Here is a 21,282-nt window from a genome sequence, read left to right as displayed (position 1 = left end):
ATGCCCCATCCCTGGGAATGTTCAAGGCCAGGTTGGGCGGGGCCCTGAGCAACCTTGTCTAGTGGAAGGGTGCCCGTGGTGGGGGTTGGAACTAGAGGATCTTTAAGGCCCCTTCTAACCATCCTGTGTTTCTATGGTTCTGTGATCTGGGAAGGGGTGTCAGGTGGCCAGAGGGCCCTTGCTGGTGCCTGTAAGGTGAGTGTGTGCATCTACCTGCTGGTGACTTGCTACCAGCCAGCAAATGGGAGACCCATGAGAGGGACACAAGAACTATGGCTTAGGGGCATCCATTTATAACATCCCTTAGCACAATTGTAAAGACGGTTCCATAATAGATATTCAACACTAAGATTTTCCTTGTGAGTCAGGTGCATCTCCAGTCAGGTGTACTGGGAAAAATACCACTATTTCTTTTTTCTGTTTTATTGTCAGCTTCTGACCATTAACAGAGACAGAATAAATATGTATTTATTACAGTAACTTGACTCGTGTGGCTACGTTTACAAAACCAAACAATATTCTTCTGTGGAAGAATGTTTAAGTCAAAAATGCTTAGTTTGCCTTAAGTCTAGGCGAACTGAAGGAGATCATTTATAAAGTTGGGGATTTAAGCCTGAACAGAAGGTTCTTGGCCTCATTTTGTATCCTAGGCATTTTAGTGTGGCTTTAATGACTTCACATTCCAAAGTGTAATTATTCTCCAGTATTATTCATGATTCTGCAATGTCTTGGGAATTGTGCAATATTGTCATATCAAAATTAAACTTCTGACATTCTCATGTAGGGATCACTGACATTTGTCTGCCTCTGCCCTGAACCCTGTTGCAGCATTTAAATCCTAAGAAGACAGGAAATAGGCAGTTTTATTTGGGATGAAGATCATAGGAATTATCTTTTTTATGTGTTTTTGTTCTTTTTTTATAAAACAACAGCTTGATTTAATGGACAATATTGAGTTACAGAGCTTCATTTGTAACTCCTAACCTCCTATGTGACAGTAAGCATGTCACTTAACCAACGTGTCCTACTTTCACCATCTGTGAAACACTTTGGAAAGTCATGGAAAACTGAATCATAGGTCTTTTCCATCTCTATTAGGTCATCCAACTGTTCATCTGCCAGTAGAAGATTGTTTCCTACATCCACCAGTGTTTTTCCAGTGTGGATCCTGTCCTCTAAGTGATTGGGCTTCCACTAGTACCACTGGGAGATGATTTTGCAGAGTTCTAGATCTCATTGTCAGGAAACTCTTCTGACGTTCACAAAAAGAGATTTTGTTGTTGTTGTTAATTTAACTGAGTTCTATTACTTTTTTCCTGTTAGTAGGTAATTGCTTACAGTTTTAAGTCATACACAATTCATGATAATTAAATAGATAAATTGCAAGTGTCTGTAAAGTATCTTACCTATACAAATAGAAGAAAAACATAAGGTTTTGAGATGCAAGGTATGACCTTTCATAAGAAGGTAAGCTACTTGGTTTTTCCTGAAATCGTGTGTAAGGAAGTGTACAGGCTGCTCCAGATTTACAACAGAAAAGGGATAGAATATGGAACTTAACAATGGAGTTAAAATGAAGGTATTGGAATAGGTTTCAAGAATGCTTAAGCAGGGAAAGAAAGAAATTAAAAATACAGTGTAGTTGTTGAACATGAAAGCTATCAGAAAAACTAAATTACTTCGTAGAGAATTTTAACTTTTCAAAATGTGTGGACGTTATTTGAGTCTGGCATAAGAATAGTTAAACTGCTTTTAAAACGGCTATCTGGGAAACAGCTGGTATGTAACATGTCTTTTTGTTGCACTGCTGTAGGAGGAAAATAATGTTCAATTAATTCTCTTGATGAGGTTAATAGAGCATTTTGTAATACAACCTACATAAAGCATGTGTCTTAAAATAGCAAGAAATCTGTCATGGGGGCATGTTTGGTAAAATATTCAGCTTTTAACAAAATCCACTTGTCCAGGATTTTCATTCCTCTATTTCAGCTGTCAATGCAAATGCTTAAGTCCAGGAATGCATGTTCAGTCAGTCTCTTTAGAAAAAAAATAGTATTTTTTTTCACCTCAGCTTCAGTTTCATTGTCTTTAACTTATATATTCATGTACATTAATGAGATGTAACTTCATCAGAAGATAAGTTGGGAATTTAAGGCCTTCCAAAGTTTATTTGTAGTACAACAATATGGGCAATATTTCAATATTTCTGTGAATAAAACCACCCATCCTACTTACATTGCTGTTGAAAAATCCCTCTTGCCTTCAGCACTAGTATATATAGTCAGATTAGGTATAAGGTAGTGTTTTGAAAAGGTCAGTCAGTATAAATGTAGTGTTTACATACACACCAAAAAATTCTCCACACAATGAACTGGTTTTCTTCCTTTAAGAGATTAGGGAGGTGCCATGATTAGAATGTTTATAAGGAAGGTCAACCTTAGACTTCATATAGTCTGATCATAAGAAGAATAAACTTATCTTTCATCTACAGGAAATAAAACCAGATGAAGTTACCAGACTTGCTCTTCGGACAGAAGTTAATTTTGAAAGTGTCTGCAAAAAGGTAAGACTTGCTGGTTTTTGTTTTTCTTCCCCTGCTTCTCTCGGTGTGAAAAGGTGCATGTGTGGGTGCAAGTACATGGATTTGACACAATGTGTTTTGTTTGTTGTGTTGTATCTTCATTGTAGATCTTCCTTTTCTGAGGAGGGTTATCCTCTGGGACATATCTACAGAAAAATGAATAGCTATCTAGTATGAATTGTCATTCGTCGGGTGGGCTAGTCCATAGTAATTAGAGCAGAATACCAGGAAGCATAGTAGTGATTTCTTAGTCTTTATAAATAGATTTGTTTTGTTTATATAGTATATATACATGATATAATATAAATTCAATTAGTATAAATTCATTTTCAATTAGTATAAATAATCTAAGTAAGCTTTCAGCAACAGTTGGGAAAAGGCACTTTTAAATGCAGAGAGAAGTTTCCATTTGTAAACAAAATAGGACAAACATTAACTTGAAATAAAGGTGGAATTCTAACACCTCTGTAGCTCATTTGTTTCCATGTAATGTTTCTCTTGAAGCCTGCTGATGGTACAGTATCAAATATTAACAGCCTAACTAGAGATGTCGTAAGAGATTAAATGAAGACACAGAAGTGCGAAGACACTAGTTGAAATAAGCAGCTGAGGCTGAGAGCAGTCCTCTTTCAAAGAGCATGTTACATTTTTGATGCAAGAAAGCAATTCTGAGTTTAAAAATGTCAGTGCATGAAGTTTTATGGGTTTTTTCACTTTATCCTTAATTCCTATGGGTGGTCACTGAGGAAGGCTGACACTTGAAATGTTTGTTGTACACAGGCTAAGTTTTAATGTAGAATTGGGTCATTTACTCCTGTAATGGCATCATTGGTTTGTAATTTAACTCTGCTGTTGCATATTACAGTCGTGTGATGTAGTTCAGTTATTAGCATAGTGTGCAGCAAATTTTTCAATGTTTTGTGTCAGCAAAATCAAGTTAATAGGAAAATATCACAGGAATTCGGTATTTCTGGAGAAGTGTTTGGGTAGAAGCATCCTAACTGTTTTTGCTTCTCTTAATGATAGAAGAGAGTAAGGACATGTCACAGATACACTGGCATGAAGCTAAAAAGCATTCTTCTTTTAAATTTATTTGACCAGGATTTTCCCGATGTGAAGATGAGGCAGTCAGGAACTGCTTACTGTGATATTAGAATTGGGGCAGACACAAAGATTTTGAGTGTGTGAGGACACATGGGGAGGGATTTTGTTCTTGAAGAGGGATGCTAAATTCAGTGACATTTTGTCATTTAACTGTAGGAGATTCTTCTGCCAAAATTTCAAATTCATCAGGTTTATGCTGATTTCATAAATTGAAGGAGCACCAAAATGAAATCATTGATGCTATTTAGTAAAGGAGTTTGTAGGTTCAGAGTTGGAATTTTATTTTCTAAGGTGGCAATTTTATTGTAAAGAATGCTGAAGGAATTTAATTAATCTTACTGTCTATATATTTTTATATATTCATTATTTTTATATATTTATATATTTTTATATATTCATTATTTATTTATATATCAGTAATGACTGATGGACTGTTTCTCATATTTACTTAAAGTCTTAAAATAGGCTTCAATTTAGCTTTAATTCTTGAAAATGTATATGCATGGAGTTGGTTCGGGGTTTTGATCTGTTGTTTTTTCTGTTACTTTCTGCTGGTGGCCCAGTTTTTCCAGGGAGTGGAAGTCCATTAATTTCACAGTTTTTAGTGGACGGAACTTATATTTCAAATCAAGCTGATGAATAGATGCTGATCCTTTTTATAATCCGTAGAGGGTTTTAACCTCCTTGCAGTAGAAGAATATGTACAATATATATCATAACTTCACTGGTTGCTTTTGGTTGACCATAACATATCCCCAGCCAAAGAAGGCATCCCTTCTGTGCTTAAACAGAAGTTAATTCTCCAGTATTTTATTTCTTATTTTTCCAGTTAGTCATTAAACATATAATAAAAAATTTGATTTTCTGTCCTTAGCAATATTCTGTAGTCTCATGAAATACAGACCACATTGTTTACCTTTTCATTAACTTGAGTTTCAAAATATTTGAAGGAAAACATCCTGTGGCTGTTTTCATGTTCAGAATCAGTTTGTTTTCATTGACAAAAGGCAATCTGCTTTTAATTCACTGTGGAATGCTGAATATTAGATTTACATAGTGGTCATGTAGTCAAGATACTTTTTTAATTGCTTCTGCTCACTGAGTTTTTATGTTCCATTGCTGTTTCCCAAACTTTTTCAGAATAAGTTAAGTATGCTTTTCTGTTTAAAAAGAGTTTGCATATATTTCAGTCAAGTACAATGAAATTGTGCTAAGTGTTTAGCAGGTGGCACTTTACTTGGAGTTCATGTGATTTAGATTTCAATATGGCTGTATTGATAATAAGCAGATCAGATTTATCGAGTTGCAGGGGGTGTTGGCAAGACTCACCAGCCCCATGACACAGGACTTTTATAAAAGCATTACAAGAAGCAGCTCGTAAACAATTCTTTGTGTATGTCTGCAGAAATATTTTTAATCAATTCAAATATTGCTGCAGCTAGCACCATTGTTACCAACAGGTGATAAATCCTATTGTAAAAATTGGATTTTTACAATACAATAATACAAAAATTGGATTTTTACAATACACAACAAGACACTCTCCTATCCCACATCACGTCAATCCAAAACTCCTCCACACGAGAACACCTTCTCATAGCCCTCCATATAATTCCCATAATGCTTCTAATCCTCAAACCTGAACTAATCTCCGGTATTCCCATATGCAGGTATAGTTTCAACCAAAACATTAGACACCCACTCTAAAAAATAGAAGTTAAACCCTTCTTACCTGCCGAGGAGAGGTAAAACCAATGAGAACTGCTAACTCTTGTATCTGTAAAAATCGTAATAAATGTTACCATGCAACTTTGATTAGGCTTTATATTGTTGGTTCTATTTACAGCTGTTGAAGAACAGATCCTGTATTTTGTAGATTTTCTCCAAGTCCTCGTGCACTTTTTGTACCAAGTTGTGCATTGTCTGTCACAAATATATTTGACAGACTTTAGTAAAATTAGAAAAACATGTCATAGAGCTCATATTTTAAACTCATATTTGCAGCTGTGATGGCATTTTGAACTGTTGCACACAGCATATATTCCTGCAGTGTACGGGAAGCTTGATTCATCAGTGTTTTGCTCCAGGACACTGAAGTTATAAATTGGAAGCTAATCCCAATAATGCTCTTCATTACAGGCTGAAAACTGAACTGAACACTGGCAAAGTCTTAACTGTTATCTTCAACTTGCTAACAGAGATTTAGGGTAGTTCAGATAGGTGAAGATAGGCAGGATAAATAAGTTAATATGAATTAAAGTTTTTATTAAAAAATTATGTTTATAATCTGGGATGTTTCCTTAAGAAAAGAGGATGTTAGTCCACCTGCAAACACCTTCATCATAACCACGGCTTGTTTTGCTGCCTTTGCTAACAGATGTTGACTAACTTACTGTAGCATCTCATTTAGCTTTTCTTCCGGTCTTTGGTGTATAGTGCATAAGGAAGAAATGTGTTTTAAACACTTGAGAATGACAGAATTCCAGCATAATGGAACTGTGCTTACAAGCAGTGATATGTCATCTTGCCTTAAGTCAAAATACTTACTATTTTTTTCTAAAGAATAAACTTTATTTGTTTCAAAATTCAGCAACAGTCTGATTTGGGGAGCAGGGTTGAAACAGAAATTAACTATTGTATTTTACTATTGAGTGTAGAATAGAGTACCAGTATACATTGTGATCAGAGACTGGATTGAGCATGTGCTTCTGACTTGCAGAACAAGCATTCACAGATCATAAATACCACCTATATTTTTTGCCTCCAGATGCAATATTCACATAACGGTAGGAGCATAATATTCCCTTCTTTTACACTGATCTTTAATCTGTGGTCCTTGAGAAGAATGCCACCTTTTCCTATTAAGTCTTGTATTTCCACACATTGCTCAAATTCTGTTGTGTTTTAATCATGCAGATGCTTGTCTGCAAAGAGGATTCTGCACAGCAAATACTGAGTGTATTATGATCCTCAGAGCTTTTTTGGGGCCACATCTCAAGATTACTGAAAAGCTTGCCCCAGTTTCTAAATATGTTTAAAAAAATTTGTAGGCCAGAAATGTAAGTCATTAGTAGCTTTCTTTTTTTTTTTTCCCCTAATTTAAGTTCTGGCAAGCTTGTTTTGGATTGCTTCATGTACAGGAACCAACTTTGTTTGGAATTTAAAAGGAATTCAAAGGCTTTCGAAATAGGATCTCAGGCAGTTCATGAAAAGCCATAGGGAGACATGCCAGGTTTTAACAGAGCAACTGGGTACTCAGTGTGAGTTTGGTCATTTAAAATCTAAGCTGCCTGATGAGGACAACTCGGCTTAACATGATTTTGGAGGGTTGACATTAGTGCTGTGTGGCTTCTGGTGCAGATATTTTTAACAGATGCCTAAAAGATATAGTACACTTAGAAGTTCTGGGTTTGAGTGCATTTGGTATCTCTTTACCTGTATGGTACCTGTATGGTACCTGCACTTTACCTGTATGGCTTAAATGAACCTGGGATGGGGGAACCAACCAAAGTACTAAGAGTAATATGAAATGGTTTTCTGTGATTTATCAAACAAGACTATGACTTATTCACATGTGAGAAGACCATTTCTGTTTCACCTCCCAAACTTCTTGAATTCATTCAGTCTCTGGTGTGGGCAAAGGAAGTCCTTGGGCAACAAGGACATGAGAAAGAGGTTAGAAAGGTGTTTCTGCCCAGGACATGGCAGAAGAATGACAAAGTTATAGGGCTAAATATGTATTAATTGTATTTCTTTCAAAAGTGTGTTTCAAGCACATTATCAAAATAACATTTGTCAGATTCTTGTCCTTTTTAAATTATGCAGGTGATTGCCTGAGATTAGTCTATCAATTCACAGCCTCTCTGTCATTAGTAAACAAAGAGCGAGCAAGGGTGGAGTAGAACAATACTAGTTTTGTTCTTTTTAGATTTACATTGAAAATGTTTTTCACACCAACAGTATGTGAAAGGCAGTTTATGAAAGACTGTTAGTTTTGAGGCTTTAATTAACAGTGGGTAATTAATTGGAGCACCAGGTGTCCCAGAATAACTCACTAGATGGATACAAGCCATCATTCTTGCTGGAGGAATACACAAGACATTGTTCTACTAAATAGACTTATTTACTAAGGAAATTTCAAAATTAATACCCTTGTACTTTTGAACTTTGTGGCAGGATAAGAAAGATCTAAGTTCTGAATCAGGTAGAATTTTTTGATTAAACACATCTACATCTATAGAGGAACAGTCATATCTGTATTTCTTAATTTTGAAAAATAGAAAGGTTTCTCTCTCATCTGATAATCCTAAATGTATGTTTGTGATCTTTGCCTTCATTTATTTTAAAAATGTACTTCCTAGTTGAAAATATCTAAACGAACCCCTCTGCATGTACTGTAGATTTAATCTTAGCAAATGTACTAAATCATAAAAAGGGCCCCTAAAAAGGGTCTTCTGCATTTTAATTGGAGACTTCCTGCTAGCTTCAAAGGCTTTGGGTCAGACACAGAATAGTCGCTGTCTTTCGTTCAGTGTTCAGAGGATTTTTCCACAACCTCCCTTCTCCTCCCCTCAGCCTTCCTGAAGAATTCTACTCATGACACAAACATACTAATTAGTCTAGATGTTATTATTGATCTAAAACTTCTGTTTCTGTTGTTAGTGCTTTTAATAGTAGATTGTTATGTACGTGGATTTTTAACATTGCTTATGGAAATATTTTGTTTGCAGTACATAAACCATAGGGACAAGACTACTGTATGAATCAATTTTCTTTGTAATACTGATGTGATAGTCCATTAGCGTTGTATAATATGCTTATCATTAATACATTGCAATTTTGTGGTTTGATTTTAGCTATGTGGGAGCAAATGACTGGTGGTCTTGGGGAACCCATGAAAAACTTGATTTTCCTTTTTATCTAAATTTTGGTTGTTACACACTGATAATTTAATAGCCTACCTGGATTTCATAGATAATCCCCATCTCACTCAATCCCCTCTTCCCTATAAGTATTAAGTATTGGAAATGTTGTCATCTTATTTCCTTTTGCTTCAGAAGGAATGTATTGCCTTACTAAGTACATGGCTGTTTCTATTCTCCAACAAAGTGTTTATGCTGAAAGCAGTAAAATAATAATAATAATCAATTTATTTTCCTACATGTTAAAATGTTACCTGCCCATCTCATTTCAGTATGAAACAAGAGATACTCATTTGCATACTAGACGCCAGATAGACTTTTCTCTCTGTAATAGATGCATCTGTCAACATGTTATATTTTTTTGGAAATATGTTGCATTCATTTAATGTTACAATTTCCTGCATCACAGACTAAGATAATTGTCTTTATTCTGGGCATCATTGTTACAGAGTTTAATTCTTTTTGTCCCGAGTATTTTTACTCAGTTTCAATGGAAGTTACACTAAATGTATGAAGCCACAGTTTTCTGAGAATTTTCCATGTCAGACACCAGATGTTAGTCTTAAACAGGAATGTTTGTGATCTTCTGAAACCACTGATGAAGTGAAGAATTTTGTATTCATTGATAAATATCACATTCAGGTGTAAATACTCTCTCTGTGTAACTGATTGTTCTTTATTTTCTTTTCCTGAAAGTTCCTCATCTTCCAAATTTGATCACTTGAACTCCAAGCTGTTTAGCATGGCCTTTATATATACCAGGCTGTATTTTAGAGCCTAGAATCCATTACTGTGGCTACAACTGAAATTTTATGTCAGTATAAATGAAGTCTGTCAGTTTTTGACAAATCTCTCTCCAGTCTTCTTCCCACCTACTTTGCTTTGCAATTGTCCATATATCTCCTAACCTAGCCAGTATCAATCCCTCCCCAGGCTTCCAGTGGGAGAGTACAGAGTTGTGCTGGGTTCTGTCCATGTCACTCCTGCCTTGTCCATCTTCTCCAGTTGCTCCTTCACATCCAAAATAGGCTGCCATACACACTCCAATGTAGTGCCACTCTTTGAGAGCAAGGAGGTAGGCTAGCATCAGAGTAGCAATTGCAATGAGCTTTGATTGCAAACAGCTTTGATTTTGTTCATTCTGGAAGGAGTCTTCTTTTAAAGTTCAGTATCGAAATAAGTTGCTAGTAACTTCGGCAGTGTTTCACAGAGATATTGTTTATCTCTGACACAAAAGGGCTGTCTCCTTTCAGTTTTTAAATTGCTAGTCCAAGAATCTTTCTACCACTCATTTGCATTCCTGTAAGGCTGTATTTCTTAATTTTGTTGCCTGGTTGAACAGGTCAAGTTTGCTAAAGTACAGTCTTGTCCCTAGACTCAGAAGTGGTGTGATTGCCTTTGATTTGAATGTGCTCATTTCACTTACTTGATGTGCCAGACCAGAATGTGGGCAAGCATATCATAGTTAGTAAAGCTCAGAGGAAGTTGGTTCACATTTTTGTGAGTGAGACTTGGCTTGGATCCCCAGGTAATTCAAACAAAATGAATATGCTTGTGAGGGTATAATGGATGAAAAGCGGGGTGGGAAGAACAGTGTTGTTAGAGTCAGGTATGCGTGTGGCAGTGGTGTTGTGATGCATGATGCTGTACATATGCATGGCTGTACTTCTTCAGTCACAGAAAGTTTTATGTTTCAGCACTCACAAAAGACAAGGGACTCACAACTTTCATTCCTATTTTAAATGAGTGTTTGAGTGATGTGTGATCAGTATCTATCTGGATATGAGCTGTCGCAAGAATAATAGAGGAGAATATTAGAAGTAGTCTTGTTTCTATACTTTCCTTGAAGAAAATACAGGAAAAGTGGCATAAAAAGAGGTTCTCAGGGTATTGTGGTTGATTTGGCAACTGTTTGGTTTGGGTTTTGTTGTTTTGGTGGGTTTTGGGTTTGGGTTTTTTGTTTGTTGTTTTTTTTTTAAATAAACGAAGGTCAAGTTACTGATGGCCACAATCTCCTTCTCCAGAATATTTCCCAGACTTGCATACAATGCCTATGAGGCAGAATATCAGTGCCTAGACAAATGTATGGTATAAAAATAAGACACTTAGATATTTGTAGTATGTTTGGGGCCAGGAAAAGCTGACATGAAAGATGACCTGCAGCATAATCATTATTGCACTGGGTTGTCAGCACTAAAAATTTTAAATTTTAAAGGACATAAAGGAATATTTAAAAGCACAGGGAAGGTTAAATGCATGGAGGAACATCAAACTAACAGTGATGTGACACACAGGGAACATGTGGCTGCTTTTGGGGATGTCTCTTACAGGCCAAGGACAGAACAGCTTGATCCAACAAGTAATGAAGGTAAATCAGACTGACTACAGTGACATTTGATTGACACCTCCAATACTAAGGTACAGGGAAAGAGTGTAAATTATGAATGCTTCAGTATTAACCCTTGCACTGAAAACAATAATGGCAGGGAACTAGAATTCCTGACATGTATCATCATCACATAATACAGATTCCCTCTTCCACCACATCTTCAAGATACTTAATGCAATTTACCATCTTTACAGGGATAATGAGGTATGATGTACATGCATGAGAGTGGTGCTTTTCTGTGAAACACTGTAGTTTAACAGCTCAAAGGTATTACCAGAAAAAAAAAGCACTCAGAAGTGTTTGGAATGGAAGTTCCAATTGTGACAAAAGTTTGATACCAGTTATTTACTACAGGCCCTAGTAAGAATGGTAATAGTGAACAGAAAATGTTCAATGAGACTAGAGAAGCTACAAATTTAGGACAGATAATAAGAGCGGGTGTTTTCAGTTATGCTTAATCCTTTCGAATACTAAAGAGAGAATCTTTACATTGTATATTTTATGTATCTATAGGGAAAGTACTGGGTTTGTAAAGTTGATCCACATGAAGGGGCAGGGAGATGGATTTGTGTCCTCTGGGAATAGATACACATTGAGTAATTTTAACCAAGCTTCCTGTAGCTTGTTTCAAGAGAGTTAACTTCCAGCAGGAAGGCTTTTTTTGTTTTTGTGAATGTGAGAAATCAGTGAACCCTGGAGGGGAAAATGGCCATAGTTTATTTTGTCTTGATCTTGGTTTGAGGAGCACGATAGAGTTGGGACTCTATGATAGTGTGCCAAGTGAATGCACTCCTGTCTAGGAGAAAAGTGCAAGGAGACCACATAAGGTAGAATTTACATGAGTTTAAACATTATTTTGGTTACTTGCTTAGAGAATTTTAAGTGTTAAGATGTCTTTAATGTAAGCATGTGTGATTACTTATGTTAAAGACTAACAGTTCCTTGTGCATTATTAACTGGAAAAACTCTTTCTTATATTTGCTTTGTCGTGTGACTCAGAATTGCATTGCAAAATAAAAAAAAAAAAAATCTGACATTCCTGATATTTCTGAAAATGAAAACCAGCTGCTGGTGTCTTATGCTACTTTTATTTTTACATATAAAACTCTATGAGTTTTTCATTATGTATTTAATGTAAAAATAAAGTACATTTTTCTGATTTGTTCCCATCTCTGCTCTCCAGGTAAGTTTTTTAAGTACCCAACTAAGTAGTAAGAAATTGATACTTAGAAAAATCAAAAAAGTAAAACAAAAGTTATGATATTAAGCAGGCTCTTTCATCTCATTAGGAAGCCCTTCAATCTGCTGTTAACCCTGGAAAACTAGGAAGAAAAGTGCTAGAGCCTCTGTTGCCTGAAACTGTAGATGGTATTCCTGAATTATTGGAATTCTGTTTAAAAAAAATTCTCATGTATTGGGATGCCAATGAACATAGCTGCTAAGACCATACATGTGAAAAGGTTTTAGCTTGGTAAAATGACAGCATAAGTTTACAGCACATTGCACCTCACTAGCAATATTGGTAAGTAAGACAAAGTATTGGAAACTGGAGGTAACTAGTGACTTAATGGAAATATTACAACATTAAATTTCTACTGGTGATCTGGTTTTTCTTGGATTTGGAATTCAAATAACTGCCAAATGATTGGAGTGGTTCAGTGGTTGCACTAGGGAAACAGCATGCCAGAGTTAAGTAATTATAATGTAATAGCCTAGAAGATGCCTGAGAGCCTCTAAGCATAACCGTTCTGTGTGCCATATAGTGAAATACCAGCTATAAAATGTGAACACCCAGGATTTTACATCCATTCTCTGCTGATGTGCTCAAGTGATACCAGGGATAACGTGTATTTGATGTGTGTTTATCTTTAGAGTTGGTCTCGAATGCATTAAGTCAATAGACTTCACGATGGAAAATCTACATTTTGATGCCAGAGAAATGGCATGTTTATCTCTGATGTTTTAATAGTTTTTCAGTGAACTGAACTTGTATTTCCATTTTCTTTTTCAGAAAAAGTCTAAAAGACATACATATATTTAAAAAAAAAATCTGTTTTCAATCATGCACGCAAATTGCAATGTGGTATGCCAAGATATGCTGTCTTAAGTAGCATATTATAACATGGCCTAACCCTGGTTAGTGTGTGCAGTGCTTGTGAAGTCTTTTAAATCATCTGTGCTTCCAGTTCCCTCTCTCTTAGTTCCTTCAACAGGAAGGACTTGGAACAGAAGTACATCTCTCCTGAGAGTTTTATCTGAAGACATTAGCTTGACAGTACTTTAGTTATATATAGGTGTGTTCCCAGGTAGTAATGCTTGCAAAGGTAAAGGTCGGAGCAAGACAAGATCTGTCCACAGGGATAATTTTTTTTCCTTTATGTTATAAATTATCTGAAATATACATGATTAAAGTGGCACTTGTTTTTGAAATGTTACCCAGTTTTAAAGCATTACATCTGTTTTAAATTTGAAGAGCTCAACTACATCTACTTTCTCTGCTATAAACTTAAGTTCATGTGTGCTTACACTTATGGTGCAGTATCAGCCTGCATCTGAATAGTTATAATTTGAGGTTTGAGCATCTGTTTTAAAGTGAAATATTGTAAGGATATTTCAAGATTACATCACTTATAGTTTGGTACAGGATGTAGTCAGCATATCCATGTCATAGGGAGAGTTGTGAATATCTCAGTTCTGAAACTCCTTTGGTTCATCCAAGACAGAATATTTTGGATTTTTTGGTTCATTATAATAGTTTTAATAATACAGAGCTCATCCCTATATCAGCAATTTAGTTGCTACCATGAGTTCCACTCAATATTTGGACAAGTCTGTGATGCACAGCTGACTCATGGGAGTTCAGATGTATTCAGGTTAAAGTGAAGTCAGAGAATTCTGTTTACTGATTGTTTTACAGCGCTGCCTGAGTGTTGCTGGTCTCCTTTGTGTATCTGCTCTCTTTTCTATAACAAATAAGTATAAATAATCAAATTTTAATTTTTAAAAAAAAAATTTATTTCATGATTAATTTTTATATTACCTAGCTTAACTCTGTATTTGGACAGCTGCCTGTTTTCATTTTTCAGACCCTCATTCAAGATGGCTTGTTAAAAGAAATTATCTAAACTTTACTTTTTGTAAAATTCAGTTATTGTTTCAGGTCTGATATATAGCTGGTGTCCAACTAATTTGTTTATGATGTTTTCTCCAAATTTCATTTTCTTCTCTTAAGACTGTGAATTTTGTGGCAAAGAACTTTCTCTTTCTCACAGCTACTGCCTGTTATCCAAGATGTTTTTGTTTCTATTCCCCCTGAAGTACATCTTTTCTTTCAGGGTTTCTATTTCATCTTTTTTTGCTTTACAGTTTAATCTATTAATATGATTGTCTCTTACTTTTTTAGGATGGAATGTTTGCTTGGTTTTCTTATGTGGGGTTTGGATGGGTTTTTTTAATGCCATCTATGCTCTCCCCCAGAATTGTTTATGCAGTTTGGCACGGTGCATGTATTTTATAGCAATACTATGCCCAAACAGTTCCAATGTCCAAAAATATGAAAGGCATATATTTTATAGAAAGCTATAAATTTTAAAACCCCAAAAACATGTAGATTTCATATTGCTATACTTTATGTGTTTGATTTTACGTTTGTATAGTTAGAACTGTGTGTATTTTATCCTGGTCAGTTGTCCTGGATATACAATTTAAATTAATTATTTTTTTAAGGCTCTGACTTAGGGTGCACTCCCTTCACATCTGTTTTCTACTTGGAATTTGTCCACAGTTTTCTATAGCATAAAATAATGCTCAGCATTCTCTGAGGTTTTCATAAAGGACAGCAGTGGTTTCAGCGTTCATATGAATTAGACCATCACAATTCAGGGAGGAGTTGTCACAGAGCTCACTTTATGTCCTCTTTCATAATATTTAGAAGTTGCTTGGTTGTTTTTTTTTTAATGTGTGCATTGTTTGTGTGGGATGCCAAATTGAGATGATTATAGACATATAGTCTTACTAGCCTTGGAAAAAATGAAGATGAGTTAGAAGCAGTTTCCTCTTACACCTAGAGTTGACCCTGTTCTCCATAAGGAAATAATCAAGAATCCATGCCTACTTCTGACTTTATTGAAACAATCATAGGAATTGTTGCATAAAGAGAAAAAGGAAAGAAGTGTAGAAGATTAAGTACATAATTTGTAATTGGGCAGGTCTGAGGTTTATGCCATGCTTTGCTGTAGATCACTCTGATAGTTTGGGATGAAAGACTCCACTTTTGACCATTTCCGAATCTGAAAAATAAGTATTTACTTCACACTTCTTTGCCTGGCTAAATTAATTGTGACAGATTAGTCCAAAGAAACTCTATTGACTTTTTTTATACTCATATTAAATATGGTCATCTAACATTTGCAGAGTGCTAGGCTTTTTAAAGTCTGTTGTGAACATTTTAAAATGCTTAGATAGTAGGTACTTTTTATCATGCTGTTCAGTAAAGAACAGCAAATAATCTTATTTTTGTTTGAATTGATGACTTATTTGGAACTCCTATTTTAAAAGAAGGGGAGGAATGATAGAAACATGTTTATACATCAGACTTATTTTTGATAAAAGACAAGCCAAAGAACAAGACAAGACAACGTGGAAAGGAATGTGAATCTAAGTGGACTAATCTATTGGGAAAGGGTAGCTTTGGTCCAGACATTCAAATAAAATTACAGCAGTGTAAGTACCTTGATAGTATTTAGTAGAATCTCATGCTGTTCCCTGGTGCTGGATTCAAGAGGCTGTGGTAGGCAGTGATGAGTTGAGTCAGTGCTGCAGCTAGCAGCCCAAGCTCAGATAGATTTTCCAGACTTCTGCCTTCTACTGTGTGCAGTTTTACATATGAGCAAAAAGACTGTGCGTATTGTCAGGCTCTTCATAATGTTTTGTGCTGGGTTTGCATGGCAAGATTTTGGTAAATGGGTTGGCTATAGGGGTGTATTCTGTGAGAAGGGGCCAGAAGCTTGCCCTGTGTCTAATGGAGCCAATGCCATCCAGCTCCAGGATGGACCCACCACCGGCCAAGGCTGAGCCCTTCAGCGATGGTGGCAGCACCTCTGGGATAACAGAGTTAAAAAGGAATGGGGGGAATGCACAGGAGCAATTGCAGCCGGGGAAGAGAGGAGTGAGAATATGTGGGAGAAAGAAGGGAAGGAGGTACTTCAGGCACTGGAGCTGAGGAGGCAACAGCAGAGACAATGTGTGAACTGAACCGAGGCCCCCCCCCCCCTTTCCTGTCTCCCTCTCCAGGCCACTGGGGTGGAGGAGGTAGAGAAAATGGCAAGTGAAATTGAGCCTGGGAAGAAGGGAGGAGTTTGGAGGGAAGGTGTTTAAGGTTTAGTTCTTAGATGTCATTACCCTATTCTTATTCTGATTTGATTTGATTTATTGGCAACACATTATGACTTCCTTATTATTACAAGCTGAGTCTGTTTTGCCCATTGTGGTACTTAGTTAGAGATCTCTCCCTGTCCATATCTCGACCCGTGAATCTCTCGCTGTATTTTTTCTCCCTTGTTCTGCTGAGGAGGGGAGTGATAAAAACAGCTTCACTGGGAGCCTGGCATCCAGCTGAGGTTGACCCACCATGGCTTTCAAGATAAATAAAGTAAATATCCAAATACTTTCATGGTTGAATTACCATGATAAAAGAAAACAATGTAAATTAATATAAATTGTGGCAAGCATCGAAAAGAATAATAAACAAGTTTTCTTGTGTATCTTGATGTTTTGTAAGAAATTGTTCAGTTTTAATTCAATAGTTCTATCACAGAACATTGTCTTGATGAGTTTTTGCAAAGGTTTTAGACCTGTTAAGACATTTTTTTATCTTCAAATGGAAATTTTTCATCAGCCTATTTTAAAATATTGTCCAATTATTGTCCAATTAAAAAAAATTCTGCTGAAACTTGGACAATTTCCTGACATCCATAGAGAATTTATTTATTTAAGAACTTCTCACCTGTCATGCTATTAAGCTTTTATAACTGCTACTTTATAACACCTGTATGATCATTTTGCTGTTACATTGAAAATACTTAACACTTGAGTGAAACCAAAGTAGTAGATTATTATAAAAATGAGAGGTTTTGGCAGATGAGGAGTAAAGAATTTCTTGTCATTTTTCATCATTAATGTGAGACACAGTCGACTACCAAGCCCTTGCTGTCAGGAGCTGAGACAGCAATGCTGCAATGAGTGATACCATAAGGCAGTTGCTTCCCATGCCAAAATCTTCACCATGTCTGATGGCCACAAATCACATGCTGTATGCCTTACAGACATAAAGCAAGAAGGAGAACTAGCTGAGTTTCACAGTCAGAAAGTAACTTATTTCAAGTCTTGTTCCAAAGTAGTATGAAGTCATGGTATAGACTTGGGTGGCAGCCACGATTGGCACCTTCAACCACCCTGTGACTTCACATTAATCACATCTGCTGTTCTGAAGGACAGCTGTAACTAGTTAGAATTTTGTAAAAAATGTATGGATTAACAGGTTTTCAAGTTTGGTTGCTTTGTGCTGTTTTTTAATAGAGAGGTCTTCTCCCAAGCTGCTAATAAAGGATGTTGCAATGACATCTTTGGCCCAGAATTGGGTGTTACCTTTTTTATGCTTACTCTAGTTAGTATTGGCCCTTTTTTTTTTCCTTAAATTCAGGGTGTTGTTAACATTTGAAATTAAACTGCACTTCTAGATAGTTTAAAAACTAGTATGACATTCTCCAAGGTTGGTTTCTATATAATGTTTTTTCCACGTACTGCTTGCTTCCTAGTGGGGTTTCTTACTGTCTCCATTTGAATGTCATTGTTTTAAATAACTGACTAATGACAGATGCAGAGCCACAAAACATTACCAGTTTGGTATCACTCTCACCCAGGTGGAACTCTAGTTGTTGTCCTTATAGTAGTATATGCTTCTAATAACAGTCTTGTTTCTGATGAGATATGTAATGAGGCAGTTCTCTTTTGTGCAAAAGTCAGTTGAAGAACAGAATATGACCTCTTTCCTATTATTGGCTGTAACTACAGCAGAGAGGGTACAGACAAAAGTACCCTGGAACAGAAAGATTGTTCAGAATATAACAATGGTCAAAAGTCTGCATTTCATGTTCTCAGATCGATCACAGGTTTCTGCCCTTTAATTCATCCTGAAGCTCTACTGTCTCAGGCTTAATACCAAGGCATACCATTCAGCTCCTGCAATCACATCTGCCTTGAGACACTCACTTTCTCATTCTCACTTTATTACCTGCATTGTATGAAACAAGTTCTACCCACCCAGCTTCTGCCTGATGTTTACATCACACTGCTCCTTCTTTTTACCCCGTGGTGTCAGCTCTCAGAGCCATTCCAAACTTCTGACCTGCTCCAGCGCGTCTCAGAACTTGCATTGGGAATCTGCTTTTATCTTCGCAAGTTTGTAACTTCCATTCTCTTCACAGTCATTGCCACTATTTACCAGGTTTGTCTCTCTTATGTGGGGCTTACATGTGTGTTTGATAATAGATGTTTTTAGTATTATTTACGGAAATAATATATTATTTACCAAGATAGAATTTTAGGAGGCTGTCTCAGGTGGTTTAGCTGTAGCCAACAGCAAGTTCCAGACAGCTGCTTGCTCACTCCTCTACCAGCAGGATCAAGGAGAGAATTGGAAGGATAAAAGCTAGAAAACTCATGCGCTAAGATACAGACAGTTTAATAGAGAAAGCAAAAGCTGTGCACAATGGGAAAGCAAAACAAGAAATGAATGCAATGCTTCCTATGCCAGGCAGGTGTTCAGCCATCTCCAGGAGAGCAGGGTCCTATCAGACGTGACAGTGACTTGGAAAAACAAAAACCATTACTCCAAATGTCCCCCCAGTTCCTCCTTTTATCCCCCACTTCAGTTACTGAGCATGATGTCACATGGTGTGGAAATCCCTTTGGTCAGTTTGGGTCACCTGTCCCAGCTGTGTCTCCCAAGCTCCCATGCACCCCTAGCTCCCTCACCACTGTGGCAGCATGAACAGCAGAAAGTTCTTGGCTCTGTGTAAGCCCTGCTCAGCAGTAACAAAACATCTCTGTGTTATCAGCCCTGTGGCCAGCACAAATCCAAAACAGAGCCCCATATTGGGGCCACTGTGAAGGAAATAAGCTCTACCCCAGCCTCAACCAGCTGGGGTTTAATTTAACAGAAAGTTAAAATTTATCACTGCAGAGTGTGACTATACATTGCTCTGTTGCTTTGTTCACTTTACAGAGCCTCAGTTGCACACTGAAGGAGGAAGAACATTCCTGTAGAAAGTACTAGCACATTCTTGCATAAAAAATAAGTAGTACAAAATAATGCAAGAAGTAGCAGAAGTATATCAAAAAAAGGTGTACAATTTTAGTATCTAATTAAACATCCAGGGGATGGGAAGGATGGGGAAAAGTGTTCTTGATTGTAAAGACAGATTTCTTTTGTTAAGTTTTTTTTTCTGTATTGTGTATATTTCTGAAACATTTTATATACTGGAAAATACTTGAGGGAAAATAAATAGAGTGTGGGCTGTGCCAAAAAAAAACCCAAACCAAAGCAAAACCAAAAAACCCATACACAGAAAAATGAGAAATTTGAGGGAATGTGAATATCATATTGTGTGTTTATTAGCTGGTAGCTATCAGTGTGAGTAGTGTTTGTGAAGTATTTTGCTGTAAGGAAAAAAAAGTGGTTATGCCATATGGATTGGCCTATATATGCTTAAAGCCTTTCTATAAATGCTTGAATTAAAAGACACCAGATGTTGCACAGAAGCTGCTGCTGCTGCTTTCTGAACGTCATGGTATATTCTTTCAAAACCCACAGGAAGTAGCTGAGGGAAAAAGTGTATTAATTAAGTTCAGAAATAGATTTTCCAGCTATAGGAAAATCTCCAAAGAAAATAGCATATGATCTTCAGAAATGCGAGCTTTCTGTCCCAAGAATCTGGTGGCAGCATGCAGCACTGTCACATGGGGATCAAAATTCAGAGTTCAAGTTCTTAGAGCTAAACTAGCCTGGAAATAAGCCAGTCTGTGGCCCTTGGAAATGGACCCATCTTTTGGCCTGTCCACTCTGGCCTGTATTCATAGTTCTAGAGACAGCCTTCAGAAAAAACATTTTTCCAGTTTTTCTTGACCTGAAGAAATAATGTTGTAGTAGCAGATACTTGAGGGGAAAGGAAAGTACTAGAATTCCCAGATGCTCTACACTTCAAACTTGAAATATGGCTGACCACAGAGTATATTTTATAAGCTCTAAAACTGTGGCAAAAGAATTAGAAAATGGGATTTACTTTCCACTAGTTGAGGAAGAAGATTTATGGCTGGCAAACCAATTAAGTGTTTCTGCATTTAGAAGTACTGACTCTGGTTTATTTGTAATGCCTTCTTTTGCTCTGTTTCCTTCAGAGCAAAGCACTGAGAGTGACTCTCTTGCACTAACAGTTGGGAATTGTCCCATCTCTCTCTGTGCACTGGATATATAACTGTTTATAGTCACATGGTTCTGCTGGAAGAAAATGGACATGCAAACAAGTAACATTCACCACTGAGCAGTCTTACATGGATCACGTCAGCTGCTTTAGTGCGAATTGCTGATGTGTTGGGTATCGTGTGTGTCATGGTGGTTTGACCCCAGCCAGCAGCTAAGCACCCAGCAGCTGCTCACTCACCTTACCCCTGTGGGATGGGGAGAGCATCCCAAGAGCAGAAGTCAGAAAAACTTCTGTCTTAAGATGAGGATAGTTCAAGGAGGAAATCAAAGCTGTATGTGCAAGAAAAGGAGAAGAAGGAATTTATTCACCACTTCCCATCACCAGACAGATGTTTAGCCACATCCCAGAGAATAGGGCTTCACTTCACATAATGGTTACTTGGGAAGATAAATGTCATAACCACAAACATCTCCCCATACCTTTTTGTTACCTCAAGCTTTTATTGCTAAGCATCACTTGAAAAGGACTTGATATCCTTTTGGTCCATGTGGCTCAGCTGTACCAGGGTGTTCCTTGCCTATGGTAGGGGCAGAGCAAGAAATAGAGAAGGCCTTGATGCGGTGCAAGCACTGCCCAACAGTAACTAAAACACTGATGTGTTACCAACTCTAAAATGTTTCAGTCAGAAATTCAAAACACAGCACCGTCTTGTCTATTATGAGGCATGTTAACTCCATGCCAGGAGAGAGCCAGTACCACTTCTACTCCTTGTTATCTACAGATAACACCTGTGGCTTGGGCTCC

General features: G+C 36.9%; 1 protein-coding gene across 1 annotated transcript in view; it reads left to right on the top strand.

Annotated features, from left to right (window-relative positions):
* The window catches only part of SRFBP1 (serum response factor binding protein 1), a 61,419-nt gene that overhangs the window by 34,960 nt on the left and 5,177 nt on the right, over positions 1-21,282 (top strand). The window contains exon 4 of the mRNA XM_066569008.1: positions 2,492-2,563. Coding sequence (XP_066425105.1) covers positions 2,492-2,563 — 72 coding nt within the window. The remainder of the gene's footprint in view (positions 1-2,491; positions 2,564-21,282) is intronic.

The sequence above is a fragment of the Molothrus aeneus genome, chromosome Z (assembly GCF_037042795.1).
Source record: "Molothrus aeneus isolate 106 chromosome Z, BPBGC_Maene_1.0, whole genome shotgun sequence".
Lineage (NCBI taxonomy): Eukaryota > Metazoa > Chordata > Aves > Passeriformes > Icteridae > Molothrus > Molothrus aeneus.
This window is presented reverse-complemented; position numbering and strand designations above follow the sequence as displayed.